The 26,763-nt window shown below is 66.1% G+C and overlaps 4 protein-coding genes across 4 annotated transcripts; all 4 read right to left on the bottom strand.

Annotated features, from left to right (window-relative positions):
* Nucleotides 1-1,787: 1,787 nt before the first annotated feature.
* EMIHUDRAFT_200683 (hypothetical protein) lies at nt 1,788-4,851 on the bottom strand (the record flags this gene model as incomplete). Its single annotated transcript, XM_005790543.1, has 8 exons — nt 1,788-2,321; nt 2,676-2,906; nt 3,012-3,114; nt 3,295-3,458; nt 3,765-3,958; nt 4,102-4,184; nt 4,414-4,587; nt 4,745-4,851. 8 exons carry the CDS (start codon nt 4,849-4,851, stop codon nt 1,788-1,790), a joined length of 1,590 nt encoding a protein of 529 aa, XP_005790600.1.
* Nucleotides 4,852-8,540: 3,689 nt separating this feature from the next.
* On the bottom strand, nt 8,541-9,509 carry EMIHUDRAFT_200681 (hypothetical protein; the record flags this gene model as incomplete). Its single annotated transcript, XM_005790542.1, has 1 exon — nt 8,541-9,509. The coding sequence occupies one exon, from the start codon at nt 9,507-9,509 to the stop codon at nt 8,541-8,543; it is 969 nt and encodes a 322-aa protein (XP_005790599.1).
* Nucleotides 9,510-11,050: 1,541 nt separating this feature from the next.
* On the bottom strand, nt 11,051-13,353 carry EMIHUDRAFT_62811 (hypothetical protein; the record flags this gene model as incomplete). The annotated part of the gene is made up of 6 exons (XM_005790541.1): nt 11,051-11,452; nt 11,547-11,612; nt 12,030-12,219; nt 12,291-12,699; nt 12,737-13,003; nt 13,074-13,353. 6 exons carry the CDS (start codon nt 13,351-13,353, stop codon nt 11,051-11,053), a joined length of 1,614 nt encoding a protein of 537 aa, XP_005790598.1.
* An 11,186-nt stretch (nt 13,354-24,539) lies between these two features.
* Nucleotides 24,540-25,865, bottom strand: EMIHUDRAFT_43845 (hypothetical protein; the record flags this gene model as incomplete). The annotated part of the gene is made up of 6 exons (XM_005790540.1): nt 24,540-24,644; nt 24,742-24,969; nt 25,073-25,355; nt 25,442-25,551; nt 25,608-25,643; nt 25,734-25,865. Coding segments are annotated over 6 exons (894 nt in total), but the record flags the coding sequence as incomplete, so codon positions are not given.
* Between the last annotated feature and the right edge of the window lie 898 nt (nt 25,866-26,763).

Here is a 26,763-nt window from a genome sequence, read left to right as displayed (position 1 = left end):
CGGCAGCTCGAGGCGCGCTCGCGCGAAGTACTCCAGGAGAAGGCGGCAAACGCGCTGCTGGCAGAGCAGATTGCGCGCATGGAGGATGAGCACGAGGCGTTGGTTGAGGGCGAGGGGGAGGCTGCGGGGCAGGTGGACGAGAGGAGAGAGTCGAGATCTCGGGCGATCTCGTATGTCTCTCGGCGTGATCTCGGGCGCAGCGGCGGCAGTAGCGCGCTATACACCCCCAATTTCGGCTGATCTCGGCTGATCTCGGCTGATCTCGCCAACTACAGGTCGACGAGATGGCGGAGACCGTCGCAGAGCTGCAGCGCATCGTCGCCGAGAGGGATACCTCCCTCCCCGCCCCCCGCCCGCCCGCACGCACGCCCGAACGCCCTCCCACCCGCCCGCCCGCCCTCCCGCCCGCCCGCCCACTACTGGCCACCGGCCCTCCTCCCCTAATTCGGCCTACTCCGCAGCCTGATCAACCATGGGGTGCGTCTCCTAGGACGCCGCCCTCGTGCGGTTGCGTGAGGAGGCGACGGCGCGGCAGCGGCGCTTGTCCGAGCTGGAGGACGCACTCGACCGAAAGACGGCGCAGCTGATCCACACGCAGCGGCTGCAGGTGGAGAGGAGGGAGGCGGCGGCCGAGGCGGCGGCCGAGGCGGCGGCCGAGGCGGCAACACCCCTTCTCGCGAGAGAGGGGGCGGACGACGGGGCAGCGGCGAAGCCGCTCGGGAGCCTCTCGCGCTGCTCCAGCGACGGGTCGAGTGGCGCCGGCACCGGCCTGGCGGCTCTTGCACCGGCGCACCGCCACTCGAGCGACGGGTCGAGCGGAACCGGCGGCACCGGCGGCGGCACCGGCACCACGCCGCTGGCGCGCCGCTCGCTTGCGGCCGTCGGGCCGACTGGCACGCCCCTCGAGCTGACCGAGCCCCAGGAAGGCTGGGGGGGCATCTCCGAGACGTCTCGCAGGCGTCTCCGCGGGGAGCGCCGTTCGACACCCAGCATAATGGTCCGAGGTGTGACGGCGGTGCTGCGCGCTGTCCTAGGCTCGAGGTGGAGCTAGAGGCGGCGCAGCGGCAGCTCCAGGCGGCGAGCGAGACGGCCGCTTCCGCCGAAGACGAGGTGGAGACCATGCGCGCGGGCCTCGCTGCGGCGCACGACGCCGCGGCGGTCCAGGGCGAGGCACTGCGCGTCGAGCGCGAGAAGGCGGCGGCTGCGCGCGAGGCGCAGCAGCGCGAGCGCGCGGTGCTCGTGTCGCTGCTCGAGTGCAAAGTGTCGCGCCTCCTCGCGCATGTCTCCCATGACCTCGAGCCGCCCGTTGACGAGGCGCGGCGGCAACGTGCTTCGCAAGAGGTGCAGGCACTGAGAAGGCTTGTCGCTGCGGCAGTCGTCGCCCTGCAGATGCCCGACGGCTAAAACGACCATAATCCATAAAATCCAAGATAAAGTTGTAAACTTGTACATTTTTCTATACATATGTTTCGTGAATAAGCACACCGCTGTCCCGTCTTTTCCCTTCTCTGCCTTCTCACACATGCGAGATCCCCACACGGCCAACGCAAAAGACTCTCAAGACACAACTCACAAGCTGCTGCAAACTTACTTCTAGCTGCGCAAGGCTCAAGCCAGACTCCATATTGCCGCTGTGCGCCGCGCTGTAACGTGTGCGACTGCCATGCGACCAGTTGCGCCACCTGACAGACTGACAGACTGACAGCCAGAGCTGCGTTCCCTGGTTGCGACAAGTAATCGCCCTCCCATCCGAAAGGATCGCAAAGAGGGGCGATGCGTCGCTGGCGTCAAACCGCCCGCGCGAGGATGCGCTCCTTGGCGGCGTACTCGTTGTCCTTGAGGTTCTTCACCTCCTCGGCGAGCGCCGCGTACGCCACCGCGGCGCTGTGCGCGCCGCTGTAGTCGCCCTTGGCGTTCGCCGCGGCCAGAGTGGCGAAGGTGGTTCGCGCCTCCTCCTCCTTGGCCTGGCGCTGGTCCTGGTGGGCCTTGGCCTGCTGCAACTGATCGAGGACGGCCTGCGCCGCGTTGGCGCTCGAGCGGCTCTTGTTGGCTTGCTCGCGCGCCGCCTCGAGGTCCTCGAGGAACCGCTTTGCCTCTTCCACGTGCTGCCGAAAGGACGTCGCCTGCTCGCCCGCGTAGTCGAAGCTGTCCGCAAACACGTCCTTCGAGGGCGGGCGGTACACCGGAGGCGAGCGCTCGAGCATCCTCAGGTCAGCTTCGAGGGTCAGCCGCGCCTGCGCCACCAAGCGCCTCTGCGCGACGATCGTCTCGGAGGTGATGTCCGCGAAAGCCGTGCTGGTGCGCGGGGCATTCGTGCCGCCCTCGGTCCGCGGCGTCGGCGGCCGCGATGCAGCAGACGCCGTCTCCACCTCCGACGCTGCCGGCTCCTCCGCCATCGCTGCCTCTGCAACCGCCTCCGCCTCCGCTTCGGTCTCCGTCATCTCCACTTCCGCCGCCTCCTCCACTGCCTCCTCCACTGCCGCTTCAACCGCCGCCTGGACCGAAGACTCTCCCGCCGCAGCCTCCGCCACAGCCTCCGCCTCCTCTGCCTCCGCCTCCTCTGCCGCCGCCTCCTCTGCCGCCGCCTCCTCTGCCACCGCCTCCTCTGCCGCCGCCCCCTTCTCCGCTGCCGCCTCCGTCTCGTCGATGTACTCGCCTGCCTCCATACACCAGACCTTGCCCGCCGGGGCGCGGCCACGTGGTCTGCTCAGGAGGCGGTGTGCAGACGAGGCGTGGCCGCTGCGCGGCGCCGAGAGCGGCGGCGCTGCCACCGCCGAATCTTCTCCGTGACCCGCAGCGAGACGCGGGGACGCTCGAGGCTCGCGCGCGAGCTGGTCGGCGCCGAGCGCCGCGGAGCGCGGCCGCTTGCGCTGCGAGATTGGTCGCGAGTCCGCCTCGAGCGCCTCCTACAGCAATCGTGACACGCGTCACCGGCTCGTTACTGTGCGCGGCTGGGGGGGGGGGGGGGGCTCCTCCCCCGCCGCCTCCTCGGCTGCCGCGCCGCACTCCACCCCTCGCGGCTGCCGCCGCTGGTCCGCGCGCGGGAGAGGGCGCGGGTCCGCGGTGGCCTTGAGCCGGTCGGGCGCGTGGCGCAGCCGGCCCGGCTTGCTGGCCCTCCTCGCCGCCGCCGTCTCCTCCTCCTCCTCCTCCTCCTCCCCCCCCTCCCCCTCGCCCTCGCCCGCCCCCTCGTCCGCCTCCCCCTCCCCCTCCCCCTCCTCCTCCTCCTCCTCCTCCTCCTCCTCCTCCTCCTCCTCCTCCTCCTCCTCCTCCCCTTCGCCGCCCAAGCCGATAGACTCCTTCAGCCTCGCCGCCAGCTCCGCAGCCTTGCCGCCCACGCGCAAGCCAGCCGCCCGGCAAGCCTCACGCAGCGCCGCATGGTGGGGGCCGCCCCGGTCGCGGAGAAGCTCGGCGATCGCGCTCGCGTCTTCGGCGAAGCCGTAGTAGGAGAGGCCCATCGCCTGCGGGAAGGCTCGAGAAGGTTGAGGGGAAGGGCGCCTTGGGCGAAGCCGCAGTAGGGAGCAGCCCAACGCCTTGCACATCGCCTTGAGGGGGCGGGGCCCGAGGGGCTCGAGCCAGGAGAGGGGATCCTCCTCCTCGCCCTCCTCCTCCCCCTCGCCCTCCTCCTCCGCCTCGTCGTCGCCCTCCTCCTCGTCCTCGTCGCCCTCCTCCTCGTCCTCGTCGTCGTCGTCCTCGGGCGGCGGCGAGACGCCCTTCGCACGCTTCGAGGACGGGGACTTGCCCGAGCCGGATCCACTGCGCTTCACCTTGCGGCTGCCCTCACCGGACGGCTCGGCGGCGGCGAGCTCGTCCAGGTACTCTTGCACCTTTCCCAACGTCGCCGCCGTCCGCTCGACGCCGCCGGCCGTGAAGCGGACCGGCCGCGCGCAGATGCCGTTGCGGCCCTGTCTGGCGCAGCAGAGCTGCAGCTCGACGAGCCCGCCGCGCGTCTCGAGCTTGCCTACCGAGGAGGGCGGCCGACCGGCGGGTCAAACACGGTACAGCTTCCCTCTCGCAGGCGGGTGAGGCATCACGGGTGACATCGCCGGTGTAGCGGCGGCGGCGGCGGGGGGGGGGGCGTCTCGGGAGGCGCTCAGAAGTCACCCGACACGATGCGGTCGAGGTTCGTCGGCGCCAGCTGCTGGTTGACAAGGACGGCAAAACGCTTGAGCTCGTCGAAGAGGTACCTGCGCACGCGTCGGTGGGCGTGTCAGCCGACGTGTCGTCGGCCCGTGTCGTCGGCGTGTCGGGTGGCGCGAGCCGGTTGGGCCCGGAGCGAGGCAGCAGGCGGTCAAACCAAGGCAGCGCTGTGTCTGTGCGTGTGCAGTGTGCATGTGTGTGTGTGTGTGTGTGTGTGTGTGCGCGAGTGCGTGGAGGGGAAGGAGAGTGGGAACCGCTGCCGGGAGCGGCACGCACTTGAGGCGCTGCCGCTCGCTCATCTCGCCAATCTCCAGCCGCTCCCAGTCCGGGTCGTCAAAGAGATAGTCAAAATCGCGTGGGACAAGACTCGACGGCGGCTGGAAGAAGAGCATCTCGGCGGTGAAGCCCTCTGTGGAGACCGAGGTCACCTTGGCCGGCACCTGAGGGCGGCTTGCGGCGGGCGGTGGCGCGCGCGGCGAGAGAGGGGGGGCGGCGGTGGACGCCAGCCATATGCGGCGGCACGGTGAGGCGGGACGGACGGGGAGAGGCGGATGCGGGAAGGATGGGAGGTGGCGAGGAGTTGGCACGCGCCGTGTGCGGCGGGCACTTGACTGAGGTGCCTTCGACGGTGAGGTCGTCCCAGTGGATGCTGACGTAGTCGCCGGTCTGCACAGGCGTGTCGGCCGGAGAGGCGGGCGAGTCGTAATGCGGCATCGTGGTCCTGGTGCAGGCGCGGGAAGGGGGGGGCTCGGGTGGTGGGGCACGACGTGGGCGGGCGGGCTCGTGCCAGCTGTGCTGGCGAGACGCGCTGGCGCGGGGCGGCGAAGGCGCCTGCCCAGCTTGCCGCTCCCCGCGTGTTCGTCTACACTAGGTTCCCGCCCTGGATGAGCGGTTACTGACTGCACTCCAAGTGCTCCAAGTGCTCCCCTCAAGCCAATCACTCACATAAACGCACAACTCCGGACCCAAGACGCACAAGCACAGACAGTCGAGAAGGGGGAGAGACAGCAACGACAGTCAGAAGTCAGCGCTGGGTCCCAGGAAGGCGAATGCGATGACGGCCTCTAGTGTGAGCTCTAGCTAGTGAGCTCATACGCACGCCGGCAGATCGCGACTATATACAGCTAGTTAAGAGCCGACCGACCCTCGCGTCCGGTGCTCACCGACGGCCGGGCGGGCCGCCCGCCCACGCGCCGCCTGCCCGGCTGTCGCCGCGGGGCCCCCACGAACACCACGCGTCGGATGCGGTGCCGCGCGAACTCGCGCGCAAAGTGCACGCCCCACGCCCGCCGCAGCGTCGTAGCGAAGTAGGACCGCGCCTCCTTCGCGCTACGCGCGCCGATCCGCCTCCAGTGCTGCTTGGATGCCGACTCCACCACACAGTCGAACAGCTGGTGCAGGTCGTCCGACGCCTCCGCGTAGGCCCCGACAACGAGGCTGCGCACGGTGCCAAACGAGCGCAGCACGGAGGAAACGGCGTCCCTCGAGCCGTTGTTCCATGCCTGCACTTGCGGCTTGGCATCGAGCGCCGCCGCCCGCGCCTCGTAGTCGCGCTGGACAAGGTTCGCCCTGTCGGCGACAGCGCCGCCCTGGCCATCGTCGCGCGCCCGAGCGCTCATGTAGTGAGGCCCGCCGCGGTGGATGGTCTTGCCCTCGAGGAGGTGCTCCGCCGGCGGCTGCTCGGGCCCGCGCTGCACTGTCGTGCCGCGCCACCGGACAGACGGATGCGCCTGGCCTCGTGTGCCCGTGCAGCGCGCCGTGCGGGACTCGCGCAGCTTGCAGTGCAGGCGCCCATCCGGCACGATGCCGTTCTTGCCGCGCGTGCCAGCGGTGCCGTTGAGTGTGACAGGCGGGATGACGGCGCTGAAGATCTCGCGCGGTTCCTCCTTGCCGCGCAGCCCCGCGTGCAGCGCATCACCGATCACGCGTGAGAAGATGTCGTCGTGGCAGTTGCCGTGGGCGCGGTCGTTGAGCGTCGCCAAGCCCAGCTGGACGCCAAAGGCATCGCAGACTCGAGGAGGGCCGCGGCCGGAGCAGGCGATGCTCTTGCCCACGAGCGCGCGCACGGCTGGGCTCTCCCGGCCGATGTAGGTGCAGAAGATCTCGCGGAACTCGCGCGCCTCGCACCGGTTCTGAGCCGAGGGCCATGAGCTCACCCACGCGGACGAGAACGAGTCGACGGCCAGCCACGCCTCCCGCCGCGTGTCGCCGTGCGGCAGCCCGAGGATGCTGCGGCTGAGCTGGTTGCGCTTGACCTGCTCCCGCTGCTGCGTCAGCTGCCGCTGTAGCCCAGCGCTGCCGGCCCGCCCGTTGCCAGCCTCGGGAGCCCGGACATCGAGAGGTCCCGCCACGCCCTCGCCGCGGACCTCTCGCTGCATGCCCTCCCACGCCTTCTTGAAGGACTCGCCCGTCGGCGTCAGCTGCCCCAGCTGCGCGCCGAGCGGGTTGACGTTGGTGGTGCAGCCCGAGAGGAAGCGCGAGAGGCGAGGGCTGTTCGGGTACGGCAACTCGAAGGCGCCGTGGCCGAAGAGCGGAGCGAGCATCTGGAAGAAGCCGCGCTCTCTGCCGCCGCCGGGCGTCGACCTGTCGAGGAACCTCTCGGCCGCCTCGACAAAGCAGGCGCAGAACGCAGCCGGCGCCACCTCCTCGAGCGAGCGCAGGCCGAGGCCGCGCATCCGCGCAGGCAGGCGAGCCCGCCGCGCGGTGATGGCGTCGCCGAGCACGCCCTCGTAGCCGCACGCCTCAGCGGCACGGGTGAGCGCAGCGTCGACGACGCGAGCGTGGGACACCGTCTTGTCGGGAGGGAGGTGCCGAAGGATGAAGTCGAACTTGGCGGAGCAGGAGTAGTAGATGGCGGCCCACAGCGCCAATCACTCACAGTAACGACTACCGTACACAGACCCTGTCACAAGTATACGCGCTCAAATAACGCCCAACCTAGATAGATAGACCCTCGGGTACGTACTCTCTCAGAAAGAAAACAGACAACCAAGGGAGGGATGGGAGGACGGCACGCCGCCTCCACACAGGGATTTTAATGTACGTACTCTCTATGTATGTATGTAGGAGACGATCGAGGGGTCCCGTACCATGCGGAATCGACCCTATCCAGTGCTCAAGTGCTCAAGGTGAAGAACAGTCTCTCCCTCGGGTATCTCGTTAAATGTGGGCGCGTTTCTTCTCCTCTCGGCTAGTCACTCGCGCTGGTTCACTCCCGGGAAAGGATCCCTAGCCACGAGATCTCGCTGATGATTTACGTTCTTGGGCATCAAGGACGAAACTTGCCGACTGCCGACCGCCATGGAGTTGCACATAGCTGCAGCTCAAAGACGCATCGAAACTGCCCACATGGGCTCGCTCGTGGATGCGCTGAACTCGATCGTCGTTGATGACCCTCAGCGGATCCTCGTTGAGGCGGCGAGTATGGGAGACAGGCGTGGCATTCTTGCGGCATTGGACCGTGGAGCACGCCCCGATCAAGCATCAATGCTCGAGTGCTGCAACCATCCGGTGACGCCGCTTGCTGTCGCAGCACGATTTGGGCATGTGGGATGTGTCGAGGCACTGATTCGGTCCGGTGCAAGGGCAGATCTCAAAGTGGGGAGAGGATACACCCCGCTGTATCTTGCAGCGCAAAATGGCCATGTGGACTGCGTCCTAGTCTTGGTGGCTGCGTGCCCATCATCGGTCGAGCTGAGCACGCATGAAGGAGTCACGCCGCTTCTCGTCGCTGCTCACCAGGGCCACGCGGCGTGCGTGCAAGTCTTTCTTCTCCAAAACGCAAAAACACACGCAACATTGTCTGATGGCAGAGTGGTCTCTGCTCACGAGGTTGCAACGGCGGCGGGAGAGGCGGTCTGCGCGTCGCTGCTTCGCTGACCTTGGCTCTAGCGCACGATGCCATGCCGGAGCGCTCGGACGAGTCTCAAATTTTTCATCCCTTTTCCTTCGGGGTGTGCACTGCATCGCTGGCCGATCAGTGGCTCCTGTGCGACGCGTGCCCGAAAACGCAATGTGCATTTTCCCCCCATGTTCCTCGTGGTGATCAGTGTGCCCGAGCGGGACGTCCTCCTGTGCGTGCGCGCTCTCTCCGTCACCATGCTGTGCTCAAGGTGGTGCTGGAACAAAAAACCCTCTGATGTTTTGAACTGGAAAGCCTGAGCTGTTACGATTCTCTCTCTCAATTGCTGCTGTAGAGTACGACGCGGTGTGGGGAAAGGGGAAAAGGGCTGTCTATGTTGAACGCAAGCCAAATGGAAATGCCAAATAGAAACCCACACAAACACAGCACGCGCCACACACACACACACACACACACACACACACACACACACACACACACACACACACACAGCTTGAAATCGAACCGGAGAAAGAGGGCGGGTGCACACCGCCGCACAACTCTACCCTGCCCGATCCCACTTGTGCCTCAGGCGCGCATAGTCCTTTGCCGTGAGCAATGGCATTGGGCGCAGTGCGCTGTAGTTGCCGTCCTTGACGCCTCGTTTGTACTGATGGTGGCGGATCTCGACGTTGCGTGCCTTGCGGAACCATGCGCCAGCGTCGTCGATGTTGTGGAAGATGTGCGCGTCGTCCTCGATCCCGTGCACGGCGCGGAAGTCTAGCACCGCGTCCTTCGCGCCCCACGACTCCATGAGATCCTCGTGCCAGCCGAAATCGTCAACGATGATGAACCCTCCGACCTCGACCAGGTCGTAAAGGTTGTAAAGGATGTCAATGGTTGAGTCGTACATATCGCCATCCAGCCTCAGCAGCGCAAGCCGCTCGCCGCGGCCCTTGAGCTCGGCACGCAGCCCCGGCAACGAGTCAACAAAGTATCCCGGCACCATTCGCACCCCCTCCATAGACACTCCAAACCGGTAGAAATTGCGCGTCACAGTGTCCTCGCCCTTGGCGAGCGTGGCGTTGAGACTCTTCGACGCGTAAATGGTCTCATCCGGTCGCAGGCTACCTGAACGAGGTGGAGGCAGCCCCTGGAACGAGTCACACAGGTACACGCGCCGCTGCATCTGATAAACCTCGATCACCGCCTTGGCAAAGATGGACATTCCGCCGCGCCACACGCCGCACTCGACGTAGCTTCCAGCGACGTCGGCACTGCGCGCGTTGAGGAGGAGCGTGGCAACGTTTTGCAAACGTTTATGGCCGGCCATCGTCGTGCCGAGCTTGGGCCATGGGCCGCCCATAATGTACATCCTCATGCACGTGAGATATTTAGCCTGCGTCACTGCGGCTTCACACATGAGCGAAGAGCTCGTTAGAAGGCCAGCAAGCATCCGCAGATACGCAGCTTCCACGTCGACAGGCGCGTGAAGCGCATCATGGCCAATGCCGGACTCCGCCTGAATCATTGTGAGCTCACAGCCCAGTCCAGTGGCGGCGAAAGCATTGGTCGAGGCAGCTGGACAGCACTCGCCATGTCCAGAATCATAGCCGCCAGTACAATCCGCCGCCACGCCCCGGACATCGCCAGTGAGGCTACGAGCGCACCCGGCGTCTTTGCTGGGAAGTTGTCGTCACCGCAGCGAGTCGAGCCGGTCTCCATCAGTCGCGACACTGCGGTGGTTCCCCCGCCCGACACAGTATGGTTGAGCGTGTTCCCTGGGTCTCCTCGAGCCTCGAGTCGGCTTGTCATTGTCGAGACGGATCTGACTGTGGCTGTGAGCGCTCACTCTCTGTGGCGTGGGTGTGGGTGTGGGTGCTTAGCTTTCGCTTGCGCTCTGTCGCTGTGTTATAGGGCGGGCTGCCCTGGCGGTAGCGGTCGGTCGGTCGTACTCGAGTAGGGACCTGGTCCGGCCGGTACTGGTCCGGCCGGTAGCCAGACAGACATCGCCAGATCGGCGCTCCTGCACAAACTTGAGCACTTGAGCACTGACTGGATAGGGTCGATTCCGCGTGGTACGGGACCTCTCGATCGTCTCGCCCTCCCTCGCTGGTGTGTTCATGGGGGGGGGGTCATAACAAACACGGTACAGGATCGAGGTGCACGCTGCAGAAGCAGTGTCGTCCCCCCCCCCCCCCCCCCTCTCCATCGTTCGTCTCACTGGGTGGGTGGGAGACGTCGGCGGTGGTGGCGGTGTGACCGATCGAGCTACAAGAGGAGCTTGTTCAGCAGGATCAGGGTGGGCGGAGCAGTACCTCACTTCCTCAATGGGTGAGCTTCAGAACTCCAGGCCAGCGCCACCACGCGTCCTCCCTCCCCTTCAGCTTCACCCATCGGCTCATGGAAAATTAATCAGATGGAAGCAGGAAGCTTCCATCCCGGCTGTGGTCGATGAATGCACTAACTCCGAAGCCAACGCCCCCGGGCAACACGCGAGAGGCTTCTGCCATCATGAGCTGTGCGCATGACCGCAGCGGCTGGACGCGCACACAGGACAGTGGACTGAGAGCAGCCGACGAGGGAGCCGGTGTGGAGCTCGGGCATCGCTCGCGACAATTATGAAGCCTCTGCATGTGTGCAACTGAGAACTGCACCACGGCGTCGTTTCACTGTTTGTTAGTTTGTGTACAGGCGCGCCGTCCATTTTGCTATGAGGCCTCTCGCGGGACTGGGGCGCGTCCTCAGGGGATGCGCGCTCACTCACACGCATGGGGCCGAGACGGCGTGCACCGGTGCACGAGCCCACTCACACACGCACGGACGAAAGCACACGTGACGAGCGACGTGTGAGCTTCCTAAGGTATCCTAGCGGCTACAAAGTGTACAAGCGGCGTCCTCAGTGGTCCGAGCGTCTCGTGCCCTCGTCGGGACCGCGGCGCGCGAGCGACTCACGCGCGTGGCGCCGACGAACAGAGGTGATCACCGCGGTAGCGCCCGTTCTTGTTGCTCGCTCAGACGCTCGCACCATTCTTGGTCACCTTGTCCGCGGCCTTGGAGTAGTCCATCTGGTCAGCGCCGCGTTCTCCGTCGACGGGCTTGTAGAGCTGCGGGTCGTAGTTGCCGAGGGCGCCCTTCTTGAAGAGCATGCCCCCGTGCTCCGGGAAGTACATCCCAAAGAAGAGGAGCGAGGTGCCCATGATGATGGCGCCTGTGAGACGGGGAGGACGGGCCGGGGCAGATCAGGCGAGCCTCTCGTGGCGGCGAACCTACACTCCGCTGGCTGGCACGACGCGGACCGAGGTTGATGAAGCCCTTGTCGACCGAGGGGGGGCCGACGCTGGGAGGTCCCACGATGAACTTGGAGCCCATCACAGCGCCAAAGTTGCCGCCCGCGCCGACCATGCCCGAGACGACGCCCAGGGCTGGCGCCGACACGTAAGGGACGACGCCAAAGTGGAGGCCTTCCGCCATCTGTGGCGGGAGGGGGCGGACCGTTAGCCGCTGGCTAGGGGGGGGGGGGGGGGTCGAGGCGGCATCTCGGCCAGGGTCGCAACGGCGCCTGGACGAAGATGGAGAAGAGGACCATCACCACCATCGTGACGCCGAGCGTGCCCTGGTTGCGGACACACTCCTCGTCCATCACGTCGCCGACGACGATGAAGTTGGAGGTTGTCGGCAAGGGCAGCTCGATCGCGTTCTCCGTGCCGTAGAAGAGCACGCCTGTGTCGGGAGTCTTGATCGAGTTGGAGCCGCAGGGCTTGACCCACGCCGACTTGGTGGAGTTGATGGTGAAGGTGTACTCCGTGTTGTACCTGCGCCGCGAAGGAAGCGGTGAGAGGAGTTTCCGCGCGAGCAGGGCGGTGTCTGAGAGGTCGGGGTCGGGTGGTTCGCACGTGTAAGGGAAGCCCGTCGGCGGGTTCGTCGTGTTCCACATGCCCCACATGCCGTCCTGCGGCTGCACGGACGGGTCCTTGTCGTAGACCGGCCGCACAAAGTCGTCCGAGCCCGGCTTGAGCATCCGGTCGGGCGACGCCATGTCGATGGTGACCTGGCCCATGATGATGCACATCATCCCCTCGAGGGCCTGGACGACCCACATGGACCACAAGCGGCCGCGCATGCCGTACCGGACGTTCATGGCGTCAGAGAGGATGCCTCCCCACGAGCGCGCGAACAAGTTCATCAGCCCGAAGCACGAGCCCAGGATGCCGGCGATCTGCGGCGTGACCGCGTAGTACCTATAAGAGTACGTTGTTGTTCGTGTTAGGCACCTATGGGAGTACTACGCAGTCACGTACTACGCGGTCACGTGTAGAAGTAGTTCACCGCCTTGTTGTTCATCGTGAGCTCGACGCCGAAGCAGAAGGCGTAGCCGATCGTGAGGATCCAGGTGTTGACGTTGGACACGCCGATCGCGAAAGTCTTGAAGCCGTTCTTCTTCTCCTTGACGCCCGACTTTTCGAGCTCGCGGTAGTTGCCGTCGGGCAGGTCCCGGCCGGTGATGACGGCGATGGAGGAGATGACGTGGAGGGCCGCCGGCACGATCATGCAGAGGCGCCACGAGCGGTCGATGTCATTGTCCGTCGCCGAGAGGAAGCCGAGCATGATCTGGGGCATCACCAGCTGCGTCACGCCGCCCCCCAGGTTGCCCCAGCCGCCAGCGGTGGCGTTGGCCGTGCCGACAATCTTCTTGGTGAACATCTGGGAGCACCAGACCTCTGCAAAGGGGGAAGGGGGGGGGGGGGGGGGGCGCACGGCAGGTGACGAAGGAGGCCAAGGAGAGTCCGATCATCGAGCGGGCCGCCCAAAGGGCTTGGGCGGACTCCGCGAAAGCGAGGACGATGATGCCCGGGATTCCGAGCCAGAGGAGGCCGAAAAAGGTCCAGCGAGCACCAAACACATCGCAGAGCGGGCCTGCGAGGACGCGCATGACGATGGTGAAGGCGACGGCGAACGAGCCCGAGGTGGCGATGTCGTCCGGCGTGAGGTCGAGCCCCCCGTCCTCCTTGCTCTTCTTGAGATCTGCGACGAGAGGGAAGGGGCGGGGGGTCGTAGGGCAGGGCCGCTGCGCCGGTGGGCCCGAATGGCGCACATGGCATGAGGGCCGCCGGCGCGAATACGGAGAAGAAGGTGGAGAAGAAGCCGAACGTGGCGGCCCAGAAGGCGTGCATGTGCGGCTGCGGAAAGTTCGGGACGATGCCATTAAACATGACGGAGAAGAGCACGGTCGACTTGTGCTCCTCGTCGACCGGTACGGGAAAGAGGCGGCCAAAGACGTCTTTCGTCCCCTTCGAGTTCATGCCCTTGCCCTCGAGCGTCTCGTGGAGCGTGGCCACCTCGGCCTTGAGAAGCTCGTATTCCTCGGCCGACATGATGAGAGCGGTGCGCTGACTGAAGGGGGAGGTTGAAAAAGGCGATCAGGCCCGCGCGTCGGGAGCGACGGGTACGGGTCGCCGCAGCACGCGGCGCAGTGACTTCGACACGAATCACGTGGGAGCGGCGGCTGTGGTGAGGGGGGCGGGTGGGCTCTGGAGCGAGGAGTTGCCTCGCGGGGCGAGCACCTTGGAAGCGAAAGTAGGTCGCCACACAGGGGTGTGGGCGTTGTCCGAGCACACCGAACTGCCGAGATACCCAGGTATCGGGGTTATAACGGGGGAATAACAAAATCTCAAAAACCGAGATATCTTCACAACACCTGGAACTTCCCGACGCTCCGTCTCTACGTAGCTAAGTAGTCTGCCTCTGGCACCTCCCCCTTCGCCAACTCGCTGGTCTCTCCGCAAGGCCTCTCGACCGCGTCGAACTCGTTGGCGCGGGCTCCTCTCGGCTACAAGGGACCGGCTCCAGCTTCGGCTGATGGTTGACAAGTTGCCGAGCCCAAATCACTGTGAGAGTCGCGGTTTCTTCTTGTTTTGCACAACACTGCTCCCGTGGTGTACCTGTGCAGTGCGCGCCAGTCCCGTGCCCAGTGTTGGCCTCCGGCGGAACGCCTCGCCGGCCGTGGATCCCCGGCGTGATGGGGGCCTCAGAGCGCTCAATGCGCAAAAACCGAGATGCGGTGAGCGAGCGCCCTAGCGTGAGCGCGCGCGGCGCGAAGCTCGAAGCCGCGGCGCTGGCGGCAGGGTCGGAGAGAGTTTGTTTGCAGGGTCGGTGGTAGTGGATAGCGTGTTGGGCGAACAAAGGGCGGAGTCGCGACGCTCCGCCGCTGCCACGTTCGGCCGGACCCCGTAGTGCCCTGCACGGCGGGGCCTCGTGACCCACATCGATGTAGATGAAAGCTCCGCATGGTCCAACGTTAGTTTCTGTGTGGAGACCAGACCTTTCGATGCTTAGGGGACCCCTAGGGTTCTGAGGGCCGGGGTTTTTAAAGACCTTTTAAGAAACGAGGAGGTTTGGGGGCTTAACTTGCCATTTAAGAGATTGCAGGCACGGGGGGTCCCTCTTTTAAGATCGTTTAAGAAAATCGGCCTCGCCGGCATGCGTCGCTGGGTTCCGCGCCGTTTTCTCCAATTGTCCAATACTGCCGTTATTGGGCACAAACCCGCCTCTGAAGACACATCTGTAAGTCTGGTGCACTGGCAGGAGCCATACTCGCATAGGGGACGCGTGCTAGCTGACTGTAGCCAGCTTCCCGGCCTACGGCGTCTACCGGGAGCCTCCCGGACCATCGACCTCGGGAGCTCTCCGCACCGTTTAAGCGTTTAAGACCGTTTAAGGAATCGGCGGCCCAGGCAGCCTTAAAAGGGGCCATGGCCCGCTTTAAGCCGTTTAAGCCGCAGGCGCCCCAGGGCCCACCCTTTTAAGCCTAGGGGTCCCCTAAGTTTCGATGGTTCATGCTTTCTGTGTCTGTCTATCATGCTTCATGACACAGCCGCAATGCTACATGGGGGCGATACACGTCGGCTTTGCTGTTGCAGGCCCGACAGAGGAAGGGTGTGTGCGGGGGGGAGGCGGAACATCCAGAGGGTAGGATCGGAAGGGGAGTGGGTGAGGCGGAAGAGACGGGCTTTGGTGGTTGGCATGGGGTAGAAGAAGCTCACGATAAAAAACGTGCGCACGTGATGGTGGTGAGCTCGGTCGAAGGTGGTGGGCCGAAAACGCGAGTAGGTACGGCCGCGCGGGGCCACGGCGAGCTCCGCGCAGAACCATCGCACGCTTCGCACGCTTCGCACAAATCGCGCGCGCAACAGCCAAGCTCCTAACCAACCACCACCCGGGACCCCCACCACCCGTGTCCCAAAGTGAGAATTTCGATTGTAATGTGGCTCTCCCTCTTGGTCAGCCGGACGGACGCGAGAGAGAGAGAGATTTTTAGCAATACCTTTGTGTTGTTCGGAGAGAGAGAGAGAGAGAGAGAGAGGCGGACGGACGCGAGGGAACGGACGGACAGACGGCCAAGCGGACGACGGTTCGGCGCCGACCGTTCGCGGAAGGAGTCGGCAACAACAGAATTTAACCGAACACAACTCTCTCCCACAGCAGGCAGGCTCGACACAGGGCGGGCTAGCTCTACACAGGCAAGTCAAAAAAAGACGCTGGTTGTTGTGTCCCTCGCGCGTCGCCGTGAGACGGCAGCTGAGACGGCATCAGGACGGCATCGCCGGGGTGAGTTCGCTGCTCGTCTATTAGCGGGCTTGTCACTCCATACCTGACCTGTGGTGGCTCATATCATGCTGCAAGGTGACGATTTGATCTCACACCGCTTGTCCATCTTCTTTCGCGAAGACGAAACGCCGGCCTGGTATGACGGATACGTCGCAGCTCATGAGTCTGGGAAGGGCCTCCACAGAGTGAAGTTCGACGACGGCACCAGCGAGTGGTACGATCTTTCGCAGGAGGAGCAAGATGGCAACCTCCGTTGGCCGCAAAAGGCCTGGCCGTGTGGCGAGCCAGTGCCGCTCGGCCGCTCCGCGCGCCGCCGGTGTCGCGACTCGGTGTCGCCCGACTCAGTGGCGCCAGAGCCGGGGAAGAGGCGGGCGATCGAGGACGCGCCGCCAAGGTCCACGCCGGTCGCCGCTCGCCACGCCGCATCCTCGCTGACGACAGAGCCGCGGCGCCCAGCTGCGGCGGCGGCAAAGCCAGCGGCAAAGCAAGGCTCGGTCAAGGCGGTGGAGCCGCGCCCCGCAGCGGCGGCGACCGCAAAGCGAGGCTCGGTCAAGGCGGTGGAGCCGCGCCCCGCAGCGGCGGCGACGGCAAAGCGAGGCTCGACCAAGGCGGTGGAGCCGCGCCCCGCAGCGGCGGCGACGGCAAAGCGAGGCTCGGTCAAGGCGATGGAGCCAGAGGAGTCAGAGAAGTCAGAGGAGGAGACAGGGGCGGAGGACCGCGCCGACAGCGACTATCACACGGAGGATGGGGAGGACGAGGACGAGGACGAGGACGAGGACGAGGAGGCGGAGGACGAGGAGGAGAGCAGCAGCAGCGCGGGAGCGGCGCGGCCCAAGGCTAAGGCTGCACCGGGGAGCAGCAAGCGGGACCGCCGAAAGGCGGCTCGGGCAGCTGGAGAGGCCACGCCCGCGAAGCGTGGCCGCAAGAGCGGTGGCAAAGGCCGTGTCGCACCGTCACAGGGCTCGGGGCGCACCGTTGCCGCGCGAGGCCTTCCCCCGGGCTCGCTCGCCGTGGGCCGCGGCGGCTTCGAGGTGCGCTCGCTCGACGGGGTGCTGCCGCTGCTGTCGGCGGAGGCGGTCCTCAAGGCCGTCAAGCTCGTGTCGAGCGGCAGGCACGCCTCCCCCCCCCCCCCCCTCCCTTCCCTCCCTCCCCAAACCACGCTATGCCAGTGCGCTGATGCACGCGGCTCTTGGCGCAGGCCCCACGAGGCGGCGAGCGAGCTCCGACTTCCTCTGGGGGAGCAGCACTCGGTGCGCGCATTTTGCAAGGTGGCGTGCCGCGAGCTCAAACTATCTGTGCCGACCCCGACGGCTCTCGAGGGCGGGCCGCCGCTCTCCGAGGCAGCCCAGCGCCGGCTCTCTGAGGGTGTCGCGCAGGTGAACATGCCGCCGCGGCCCGTGCCCCCCCCCCCCCCCCCCCCCCGCGCCCTAACCCTCTCCCCGCCTCGCCGCCAGCTTGACGCCAACCTCCCCGGCCGGCTCCTTGTCGTGAGAGCGGGCACGGCCGTGTCGGAGGAGACCGGCAAGCCCCTCTGCCCCCTCTCGCTGGTCGATCGCATCTTTGAGACGGCCGAGGAGTTGCACAAGTCGACGGCGGCTCGGCTCGCAACCTACCAGCTCGAGACGTGCGCTGACCCTCCGTTCTCGCCTTGGGACGCCACGTTTCAGCGGCTGAGCGCCGGCGGACTGCTACCGACGGGGCCCGTCGAGGAGGACATGCCGGGCATGTTCCCGCGCCGCCCGCTGGTGCTGCGGCTGGCATGGGACGGCGGCGACGCAGTGCCCACGTGCTCAACCGCGCTGTACGACGACGCGGCGTGGAAGGAGCAGCGGGCGGCGGGCGCGGAGTTGGAGTGGGCGCTGCTCGAGGCTGCAACGCGTGACGCGCCGCCGGTGCTGCTCGGTGTCCCTCGGGTACTGCTTGTGCCAGCGGAGCAGGAGGCGCGCCCCTCTGGCAAGGGGACGTCCCCTCGTGAGGCGCCCGCGGAAGCGGCGAGCGCGGGAGCGACGGGTGCGCCCAGCCCCACCACGGCCCGTTCCGAGGGCGGCGCCGCTTTGCTGCCGCCGCTCTCCTCCGAGGTTTCGCAGGTGCGCCTCCCGGCGTCGCTCCTCCAGAAGAGCGTGCGCCGTGGCTTCTGCTCGTCGGCGCCCCTCTTGGAGGCGTGCACAGCGCTGCTGCATGGCAAAGGCGAGGGCGGCGCCGCCACCGCCGCGCCGCCGCGTGGGGGGCCCTTTGCGATGCTCTCGACGCTGTGGGGCGCGATGCTCGTCGACGCGGCGCCGTTCGACGCGCCGGCGGACGGCGCCGCGCTCGGCATCGAGCAGCTCCTCGCGCTCTCGCTGATTGCGCGCGCCGACCCGGGATGGGCTCTTCCGCCTCCGCTCGCGCGCAAGGCAGTGGCGGCGGCGCTACGCACGCAAGGACGGGACTGCAACCAGTGGCTCGGCTTTATGGACAAGTTCTACGAGCCCAAGGGGCCGCACTACGGCTGGTCGCTCGTGCCGCCGCCGCCGCCGCCGCCGGAGGAGGAGGAGGAGGAGGAGGAGGAGGAGGAGGAGGCGCAAGAGGAGGAGGGGCGCGCGGGCGAGCTACGCAACACGCTGCTGGTGGCGCAGGCCGCCGTGGGCGGCGCGATTCGGTGGGGCCGTTGGGACCGATTTGACGGCGAGCCGGCAGGAGCCTCTGCTTTCCCTTGGCCAGGAGGAAGTGCAACCGCGACCGTCTCCGTGACCTGACCGGGCCGGACCTCAACCCTAGGCGCCGCCACCATCGCGTACCTCGTATCTCCCCCTATCTCCCCCTATCTGCCCCTATCTCCCCTAGGCGCCGCCATCGTCGCGTACCTCAACCCCAGCTTCACCGAGTGGTATTCGCGGGACGCCAGCGGCCGCAGCCGGCTTGAGGCGGACGCGGTGCCGGGCGAGCTGGCGCTGCTCGACGGGTGGGAGGCGGGAGATGCGCCGCCGGTGGCAGAGTCTCGGGTGGTGCGTTTGGACTCCGAGTGCCGACTCGCCGCTTTCGAGCCGCAAGTCTGCCCGTCCAGTTTGCTGCTGCTGCAGGCCCTGCTCGCGGCGCCTCCCGCCAGCTGGAAGAAGCATTCGTTGCCCGCCCTTGCGCGGCAGGTGCGCAAGCTTCTCTCGGAGGCGAACGCACGAATGCAGGAGCGGCAGTCGCTCGCGCGGCTCACCACGTGGGGGAACACCGCCGCTCCTCCGCGCGCGGCGGGCGAGCGGCCCGCGGCCGAGACGACTCTCTACACGACGGCCCGCGAGGTGGTGACGCCCACCGGCACGCTCTCCGACAAGGAGACGGAGCTGGTCGAGTGCTTCGAGGCGGTGCAGCGTTGGCAGCAGCAGCGGATGGCGTTGGCTCCCGCCGCGGGCGCCGCGCTGCTTTGCGCGCCCCTCGCCGCCGCCGCCGCCGCCGCCGCCACTGAGGGTGGCGAGGAGCACATCGCTCGCATGCAGCGATTTGTGATCGGGGCATCCCCGAGCGAGCACGACGGTCGCATCGCCTTCCTCCTCGCGTTCGGTTCGGCGGTCGAACTCGAGGTGTCGTCTGGTGACGAGGGCGAGAAGGTGCAGTTGGGAAGTCCCATCGCTCACCTCGGTTCCCAGCTCCACCGCCGCTCTATCGTGGCTGTAGGAGACGCTCAGCGTGCTCTTCTGCGGCGATGCCGCCGAGCCTCTACTCGTCCAGCGCATCGGCAAGGCGCGTGACGCGGCTGCAGCGGAAGGCCCTGCCAGCGGCGAGTCGGGCGCCAAGGCGGTCCCTAGCCTCGGCTACGTGCGGCGGCACTCCGGCCAGGAGGTGGACCGGCTGCTCGTCGAGGCGGCGGAGCGGGCCGTGGCGGAGCATTGGGCGCGCGGAAAGACGGTCGCGCTGCCGCTGCCGCCGCCCGGCCTGCAGTGGGCCTTGGATGCGGCTCCGGGGCAAGAGGAGGCTGCGGAGCGGGCGGTGAAGCTCACTGCCACGCTCGGGGCGGGCGGCGGCTGGAGCTTCAGCATCGCCGGGAGGGAGGTGGAGGCTTTTGACGCGCGCGCTGTGATCGCGCCGTGCTCGCTCGACCTCAAGAACCACAAGCCTCTCGAGCTCGACCCCGGCAGTGAGCGGGCGTCTCTCTTGCGCGTCGCGCTGTACGTCGTGCCAGACGAGGCGCGCCCTCTGTGGTTCGCTCCTCAACCCCGCTCACGCACCGGGGATCCATCTCGACTCACGCATGCAGACCAGCCCACCCCCTTCGAGCGCCAGCCCTCTCGCCGCAGCCGTCCTTCCCTGCCCCTTGAGCTGCCTTCGCGCTCTCGCCTCCCGGACAGGCGGCCACTTTGCCCTCGGGCGAGGCGGTGCTCCGCGTTATGCAAGCGCTCCACGCGTACGCCGCCGAGGCCCGGCGGCTTGGGGCGCAGGAGGGGCTCGTGTACGACTGGCTGCCGCTAGCCGTGAGCGGTGGCATCGTCACGCGGACGTGGTACGCCGTCGCACCCCCACCCTTCGCCTCGTCGCCACGACCGTCCGAGTCCCCCCGCCGCTTAGCCGTAGCTCGTCGAATCTCGCCGGATTGATTCATTCATTAATCAGGCGACCTCCCTCACCCTAGGCGCGACGCGTTGCTCGCCATCAAGACTCGCGACGCGGAGCACGTCGTGCTGGGGCCGGTCCTCGCCGACGGCAGCGGCTCACCGCGCGACATGAGTGAGGGCGTGTTGCTGCGGCTCTTCCACGCGCTCGAGTGCCTCTACCCGACGGCGCTCCTCAAGGAAGGCGCGCTCAAGTGGCGGGTCAAGGTCCATATCTCCCCATATCTCCCCATATCTCCCCATATCTCCGGAAGGCGCGCTCAAGTGGCGGGTGCGCTCGCGCGGCGCCGGCTACCACCACCTCCTCGTGTCTCTCGAGTGGCTCGGCCGCGGCGCCGTGCCCTCGGCCGCCTCCCTCTCCGCACCGCCCTTGGGCGTTCTTGCCACCGGCGCCGCCGCCCCGCCTGCCGCGGCTGGCAGTAGCGCCATCGCGAACTCGGCTGGCGCTAGCTGCAAGCGGCCGCGGCGATCGACGGCGCAGACGAAGAGCGAGGCCGCGGGTCAGGCTAGCAGCTCGGCGGAGTCGGCGGCGGCTGCACTCGACGGTGCTGACGAGGCGGCGGGGGGTGCAGGCGAGGAGTATCTGCCGCTGCCGACGACGACCACCACGCTATGGGCGCACCAGGAGGCGTCCGTCACGAAGGTGGTGAGCGGCGTCAAAAGCGGCCGGCTCGGCCACGCCGACGCCTCCGCCGTCGGCGCTGGCAAGACGCTCACGGCCTTGGCCACTATCTGCCGGCTCGCTGCTTACATCGAGGCGACGGGCGGCAAGCGGAATGGCGTCCTCGTCATGATGGAGAAGAAGGCGTTGGTCAAGGAGTGGCTTCTGGAGATTGCGACGCACACGCGCAACTTTCACGTCATCGAGCAGCGCGAGGACGGCCGGCTCTTCTCGCTCACCTACGGTCACTACAACCCGCCGGTCGATGGTAACTCGCTGGTCATCTCGACGCTCGACCGAGTGTGCGAGCACCCGTTCGTGCGTCAGGCGGCGTGGGACTTTGTCGTCATCGACGAGTGCCTCTCGGTCCAGAACGCCGACGCGAAACGGTGCCCCTCCGCCTGGCGGCAGATCGAGGTCAGCTTGTTTGGCGTGCTCATGCTCTCGGCCACCTTCTTCCGCTCCAAGTATTCGGCGCTCTTCTACATGATCCGGATGCTTCGCACGCCGCTGCCACGCACGATGGAGTGGCTGCCCGCCACCATCCATGAGCACATCGTCTGCCAGGTGCGCCCCCCCCCCCCCCCCCCCTTCCAAAAGCGCACCTTGCACCATCCGATTTCGCCGCTGCCATATACAGGTCCCGGAGACGGACCGCACGTGGACGATGCGCGGCGAGCCTGTGCAGCTGCCTGCGGCGCAGCTGCAGCGCTACCGTGGCATCATCGCCGCCTTCCAGCGCAAGCAGCAGAACACGGGCGAGGCGGACGGGCGCAAGCTCTATACCGAGCTCGAGTGCTTTTTGAGGGAGGTGTACGAGGGCCGCGAGGAGGGTCCGGCGTCGTATGCCTCCACTTCGGTGATGGGCGAGGCGTTCGCCAAGGAGTGCGCAAAGCTGCTCCGGCAGAAACGACGGCCCCTCGTGTTCGCCGACACGGCCCCTGAGGCGGCGCATCTCCTCAAGGTGCTCCAGGCGCACGGGATCGCCGCGCGGATGTGGTCCGACGTCGCAGCGGAGACCATCGCCACTTCGGGCCGCGCTGCTCTCAAGGAGGGCGACGCCTCGAAGAAGAAGAAGGGCGGCGGCGGCGTCATCGTCGCGGTCAAGTCGGTCGAGGGGCAGGGCATCAACATGCAGGGGCACGCCGACGCCATTGTCTGCCGTCCGACGCCGGGCGATCACCTCGAGCAGATGAAGGGCCGCGTGGACCGGCCGGGCCAGGCGTCGAAGCAGTTGGTGCTTGTCGTGCTCATGGCAGAGCATACCGTCGAGGAGGCGAAGTTCGCCAACATTCGCCTCGCGGGCAACTTTTTCCGCGAGTACATTGCTCCCGTCGCCACGCGCTACCGTGAGCGCATTGACCTCGAGGCGAGGCGCCCCGCGGAGCCTCTACGCAGAGGAATCGGCGTCTCCATCCGTGTGCCTGGAATAGGCAACGCTTGCGGCTGGCGGCAGCGGAAAGCTCAAGCGATTCACCGTCCGCGACGCTTGGGCGCGCTCGCTCGCCGAGGCTGGCCAGACGGGCGCGTTTGCAGCTTGCAGCTCACAGGAGGGGGCAGCACCGGCGGCGGCGGCGGCGGCGGCGGCGGAGGAGGAGGAGGAGGAGGAGGCACCAGCAAAGCGCGCGAGGGGAGTCGGAGGGAAGGCTGTGGCGAGCGGCGGCGGGGTCGGCCAGCGGGCGCGGCGTGGAGGAGCCAAGAAGGGAAGCGCCGACGAGCAAGCTTCGGCGGCCGAGGCTGACGACGGCAGTGATGGCAGCGACGAGGATTACGAGGGGGAGGAGGAGGAAGAGGCGCCGAAGTATGCGCCGCGCAACAAGGTCAAGGTCAACAAGGGCGACCCGCTCGCGATTGCGCAGGCCAAGGCGCTCGCAAAGGAGGGCAAGGCGTCGCTGGCGGTGCGGCGTTGGCTCTTTCCGCCAAAGGCGCCACGCGCCCAGGTCGCGGCGGGCGGCAAAAAGCCGCTCGCCAAGGACTCGCCGCTCCGTTTTGACGACACGACACCGCCTCTCGTGCTCACGCGCGAGGTGATCCACAAGGCGGTCGTGCACCTATCCAAGGACCCGAAGCTCGCGGCACTGATCGCACGCGTGGGGGCCGCGGCTCTCGAGAACGAGATTGGCACGCCACGGCCGCCGACGCAGGCGCGCCTCTTCGACAAGTGCGTGCGCGCGATCACCTTCACGATGGTCAGCGTCGACGCGGGCAACGCCTTCCTGCGCAGGCTCGCGATGAAGGTGGGCGTCGCCATCGAGCGGATGGGGGCTGACGACCGCGCCAGCTTGCTCGATCGGACGGTGCGCGAGCTGATCGACAGCGGTGAGGACACCAACGGCGCCGACAACTTGCACAAGCTGATGCTCACGGGCAAGCACAACACCAGCGGCTTCCTGTTCACGCCTGAGCTGGTTGCGCCCCTCATCGCCAGCTGCGAGAAGATCAAGGGCAAGCAGACGGGCTACCCCCACTTGTGCGGTGAGCACAGGCACACACTTCACATGGCGTGCGCGCCCTTGCTAAGACTGAGGAGCCGTGGCCTAGGCGACTCATTCCCCTGCGGCAAGAACGACGACCACGAGCTCTTCCTGCAAAAGGCGCGGGCGCATGCGGCGGGCGAGGGCGAGCCGGTGAGCGCCGCGTACTCTCGCGCCAAGGCGGACTTCTTGATCTCGCTCGTGGCCGACTTCAAGAGCGGCAAGATCAGCGGGGCCAAGATGGCGGCGGCGTCCGACCGCGAGGCTGCGCGGATGCTCGAGTCGCTGAAGGGCATCGGCAACTGGAGCGCGGGCGGCGTGCTCATGCACTTTCTGCAACGCGCCAACGTGATGCTCTACGGCGACCTGACGATCCGAAACTACCTCAACGACCTGTACGAGATCGGCCACTTGGAGGAGTCTGAGACGCTGCTCCAGTCACAGGCCGACTTTGACGACACCGCGAAAAACCGCAACCTCATCGACGCACTGGCTGAGGCCAAGGGCTGGCATCCTTATCGCTCCGTTGTCTGCTACCTTATGTACCACCTTCAGGAGGAGAACCTCGTTCTACTCTGATGGCCTCGGGCCAACGCCTGAGACCGGCCCACACCCAGCCAGCGGCTGCGGCGTGGCGCGATTCCATCTCTGACCCTCCGATGGAGGCAACAATCGAGAGTGTGTCGACCATGTGTCAGTGAGTGTCATAGGGGGCCCTCTCGACATATTGCGGAATGATGCAGCGCTGTATACATGTACTAGCTGCATGCGCCAAAATCTCTCTGGTCTCTCCCGCTCTCGTCCACACAGTGCATGTGCCTCGCGCATCATGCTTCACGGCCATGTCATGGGAGAGAATGTGATGCCTCACAGGAGAATCATGCCGGGCTCGTGCGGCCGCGCTTAGCCGGGCGGCGGCGCGGCGGCGTGCACTGGGCAGACGAGCCGTTGATTGGTTGTGGCGCTCGGAGCTCAGCGATGCCGTGCGCCAGGTCGCGATCTTCAGCCTCCTGCGACCGTCCTGCCGACGCCTCGAGTCCCTGCGAGCTCCTCTGCTGCGCCCTTTGCTCGACCGCAGTGGCAGGAGGGGAGGTGGCGCGTTTGGGGGGCCCGGTGGGGGTGAACAGGACAAGCTCCTCGTCGAGGTCGTCGAAGTCGCTAGCAGCAGGTGACGCCGACGCTGGCCCATCCTCCGTGTCGTCGGGTTTGAGGTACGAGGAGAGAGGGGTTGGCCGTGGCAGAAAGCGCTGAGAGGCGAAGTAAGGGTCTTGCAGCGCCTCTTCGGCGGAAGGCCGCATGCCGGGCTCGAGGGCGAGAAAGCGCGCGAGCAGCGGCAAGGCGGACGCCTAATACATGCCAAGGCGGCTAGGAAGGCGCGTGAAAGCAGGCCCGCCCGCCTGGCGATGTGCCCTTGGCGAGCGCCTCGAGCCGGTTGCTTTGCACCTCGCGGACGCTCTTTGGCTGCCAACGCGGGAACTTTCCGAAATCCAGTTGCCCCGCCCCTGGCAGCGTGAGCAGGGATTTTCCGTGGGATTCGTGCGGCGTGCCAACCAGCTGGAAGATCTTGGCAAGCATTTCGATCGGTGACGACCCTTCGAAGAGGGGGCGATGCGACGAGAGCTCCGAGAAGATGCAACCCACAGACCAGATGTCGACGGACGGACCATACTCCTGCGATTGAAGGAATCGCTGAGGAGCAGCAGCTTGGAGGCATGTTGAGGAAGGTGAGCGAAGGGCGTGTGTCTCAGTTGGTGGTGGGGGGGGGGGCGCGTACCGTTGCGCCGAGAAGCAGCTCTGGCGCACGGTAATAGAGTGTCACAACCTCATTGGTGTACACCTCATCTCGGCGCGCGTTGAGCGAGAAACTCATCTCGGTGCGTGCGAGACCAAAGTCGGCAACCTTGACGCTCCCGTCCTCGCGGATGAGGACGTTGTGCGGCTTGAGGTCGCGGTGCAGAATGCGCCTCGCGTGGCAAGCGGCGAGCCCGCGCAGGATCTGAGGCGCGATCAGGAGGGGTGCGCAGCGGGCTGAGGTACCAGAGCGCTCTTGTAATCCCCTCCTGCTCTCGGATCCTCACAGGTGTACGCACGCGCCTGCATGGTGCAAGACTTGACGAGCTCCGCGGGCATCCCGTCTTGGAACTTTGTCTCGAGGCATTTGGCGAGGTCTTCGTCTAGATACTCGAATATGAGATACATCTCCTCCTGCTCGCGGCATTCCAAGAACTCCTGCATGCGCACGGTCGAAAAGGGCTTGAGGGATTGTGCAACGCTTGGGGAGGGGTCGCGGGCAGCGCCTGCATTCGCACAACGTTCGGGTGAATGAGGTTCTTTAGAAGCGCCACCTGCGGGAGGAACGGCGCGTTTAGGGCACCTGTTTTGCGTTTGCGGAAGGCGGAAGGCTTTGACTTGCGAGAGCGATGGAGGAATGGCACCTCTCGCAGCGTGTAAACGGATATTCCATTGTCTCCAGCGTTGAGCTCGGTTTTCTTGACGGCAACGATGCTGCCCTCAGCCCGCGACCTCGCCCTGTACACTTTGCCGAAGGATCCTGCACCGATGGTTTCGTCACCGAGCAACTCATACTTTTCGTTCAGCACGGGCGAGATGGTGCCGCCGCAGTCGAGGCGCTCGTCGCAGATGAAGTCGTGAGTTTGCATTTGAGCCGACGCCTCCACGGCACCGACCGCACGCGCACCGGACAGATCACGGGCCGATGCTCGAGTTGTGTGGGGCGATTTTGGCCGATCGCAGGGGCGGGCGAGATTGCGTGGCGGGCGGTTCCAAACTTGTTGGAAGCCCGGCCGGTACTCACTGACCCGCTTCCCGCCAGTCGTTTCCTCTTTTTCTACACCCCATCCATGTTAAGCGAAACGCATTTTCAGCGTAAAGGTGACATGAAGGAGTCAGCGTAACGCGGGAGAGAAGGCGGAAGACGCTCGCTCGCTCGTTTACATGAATTGCAGTCGGTGCCTTACTTACTTACTTACTTACTTAAGAGATAAGTGGTAGTCGCGATTGCTTGTTGGTTTCAAAAATCTCTCTAAAGGCGTTGAACGAGGGTGGTGGCGTCCCCGTCGGGTCAGGGCTGGACCGCAGGCTGGCTGGAGGCGGCGGGAGTGCGGCGGAGACCAACCCACCCACCCGACCGACCGATCTCTTCGGCGTTACCAGGCGGTAACGGCCCCGAAGAGAGAGAGATTTGATGGACCGGATTTCGCCGCACTTGGCTGGCTCCAACCGTCCAACGTGGACACGCCCATAGCTGGGGACACTACTAGGTAGGATCAGGTCACGCATGGCAGCAGAAGTTTTATCTCTGGGCCCCGAAAGGCATCTCTAGCACAGCGTCGTTACGAGAGATTTATGTTGTTCGTTACGCGCACATGCGGCGTTCCGGTGCCTACAAAAAATATCCGAAATCCCTTGGAGCAAAACACAGGGTTTGCGGCGGTCACTGTCCTA

Source organism: Emiliania huxleyi (genome assembly GCF_000372725.1).
Source record: "Emiliania huxleyi CCMP1516 chromosome Unknown EMIHUscaffold_12, whole genome shotgun sequence".
Classification (NCBI taxonomy): Eukaryota; Haptophyta; order Isochrysidales; family Noelaerhabdaceae; genus Emiliania; species Emiliania huxleyi.
The sequence above is the reverse complement of the archived record's forward strand: the minus strand, read 5'-3'. Positions and strand labels throughout refer to the sequence as shown.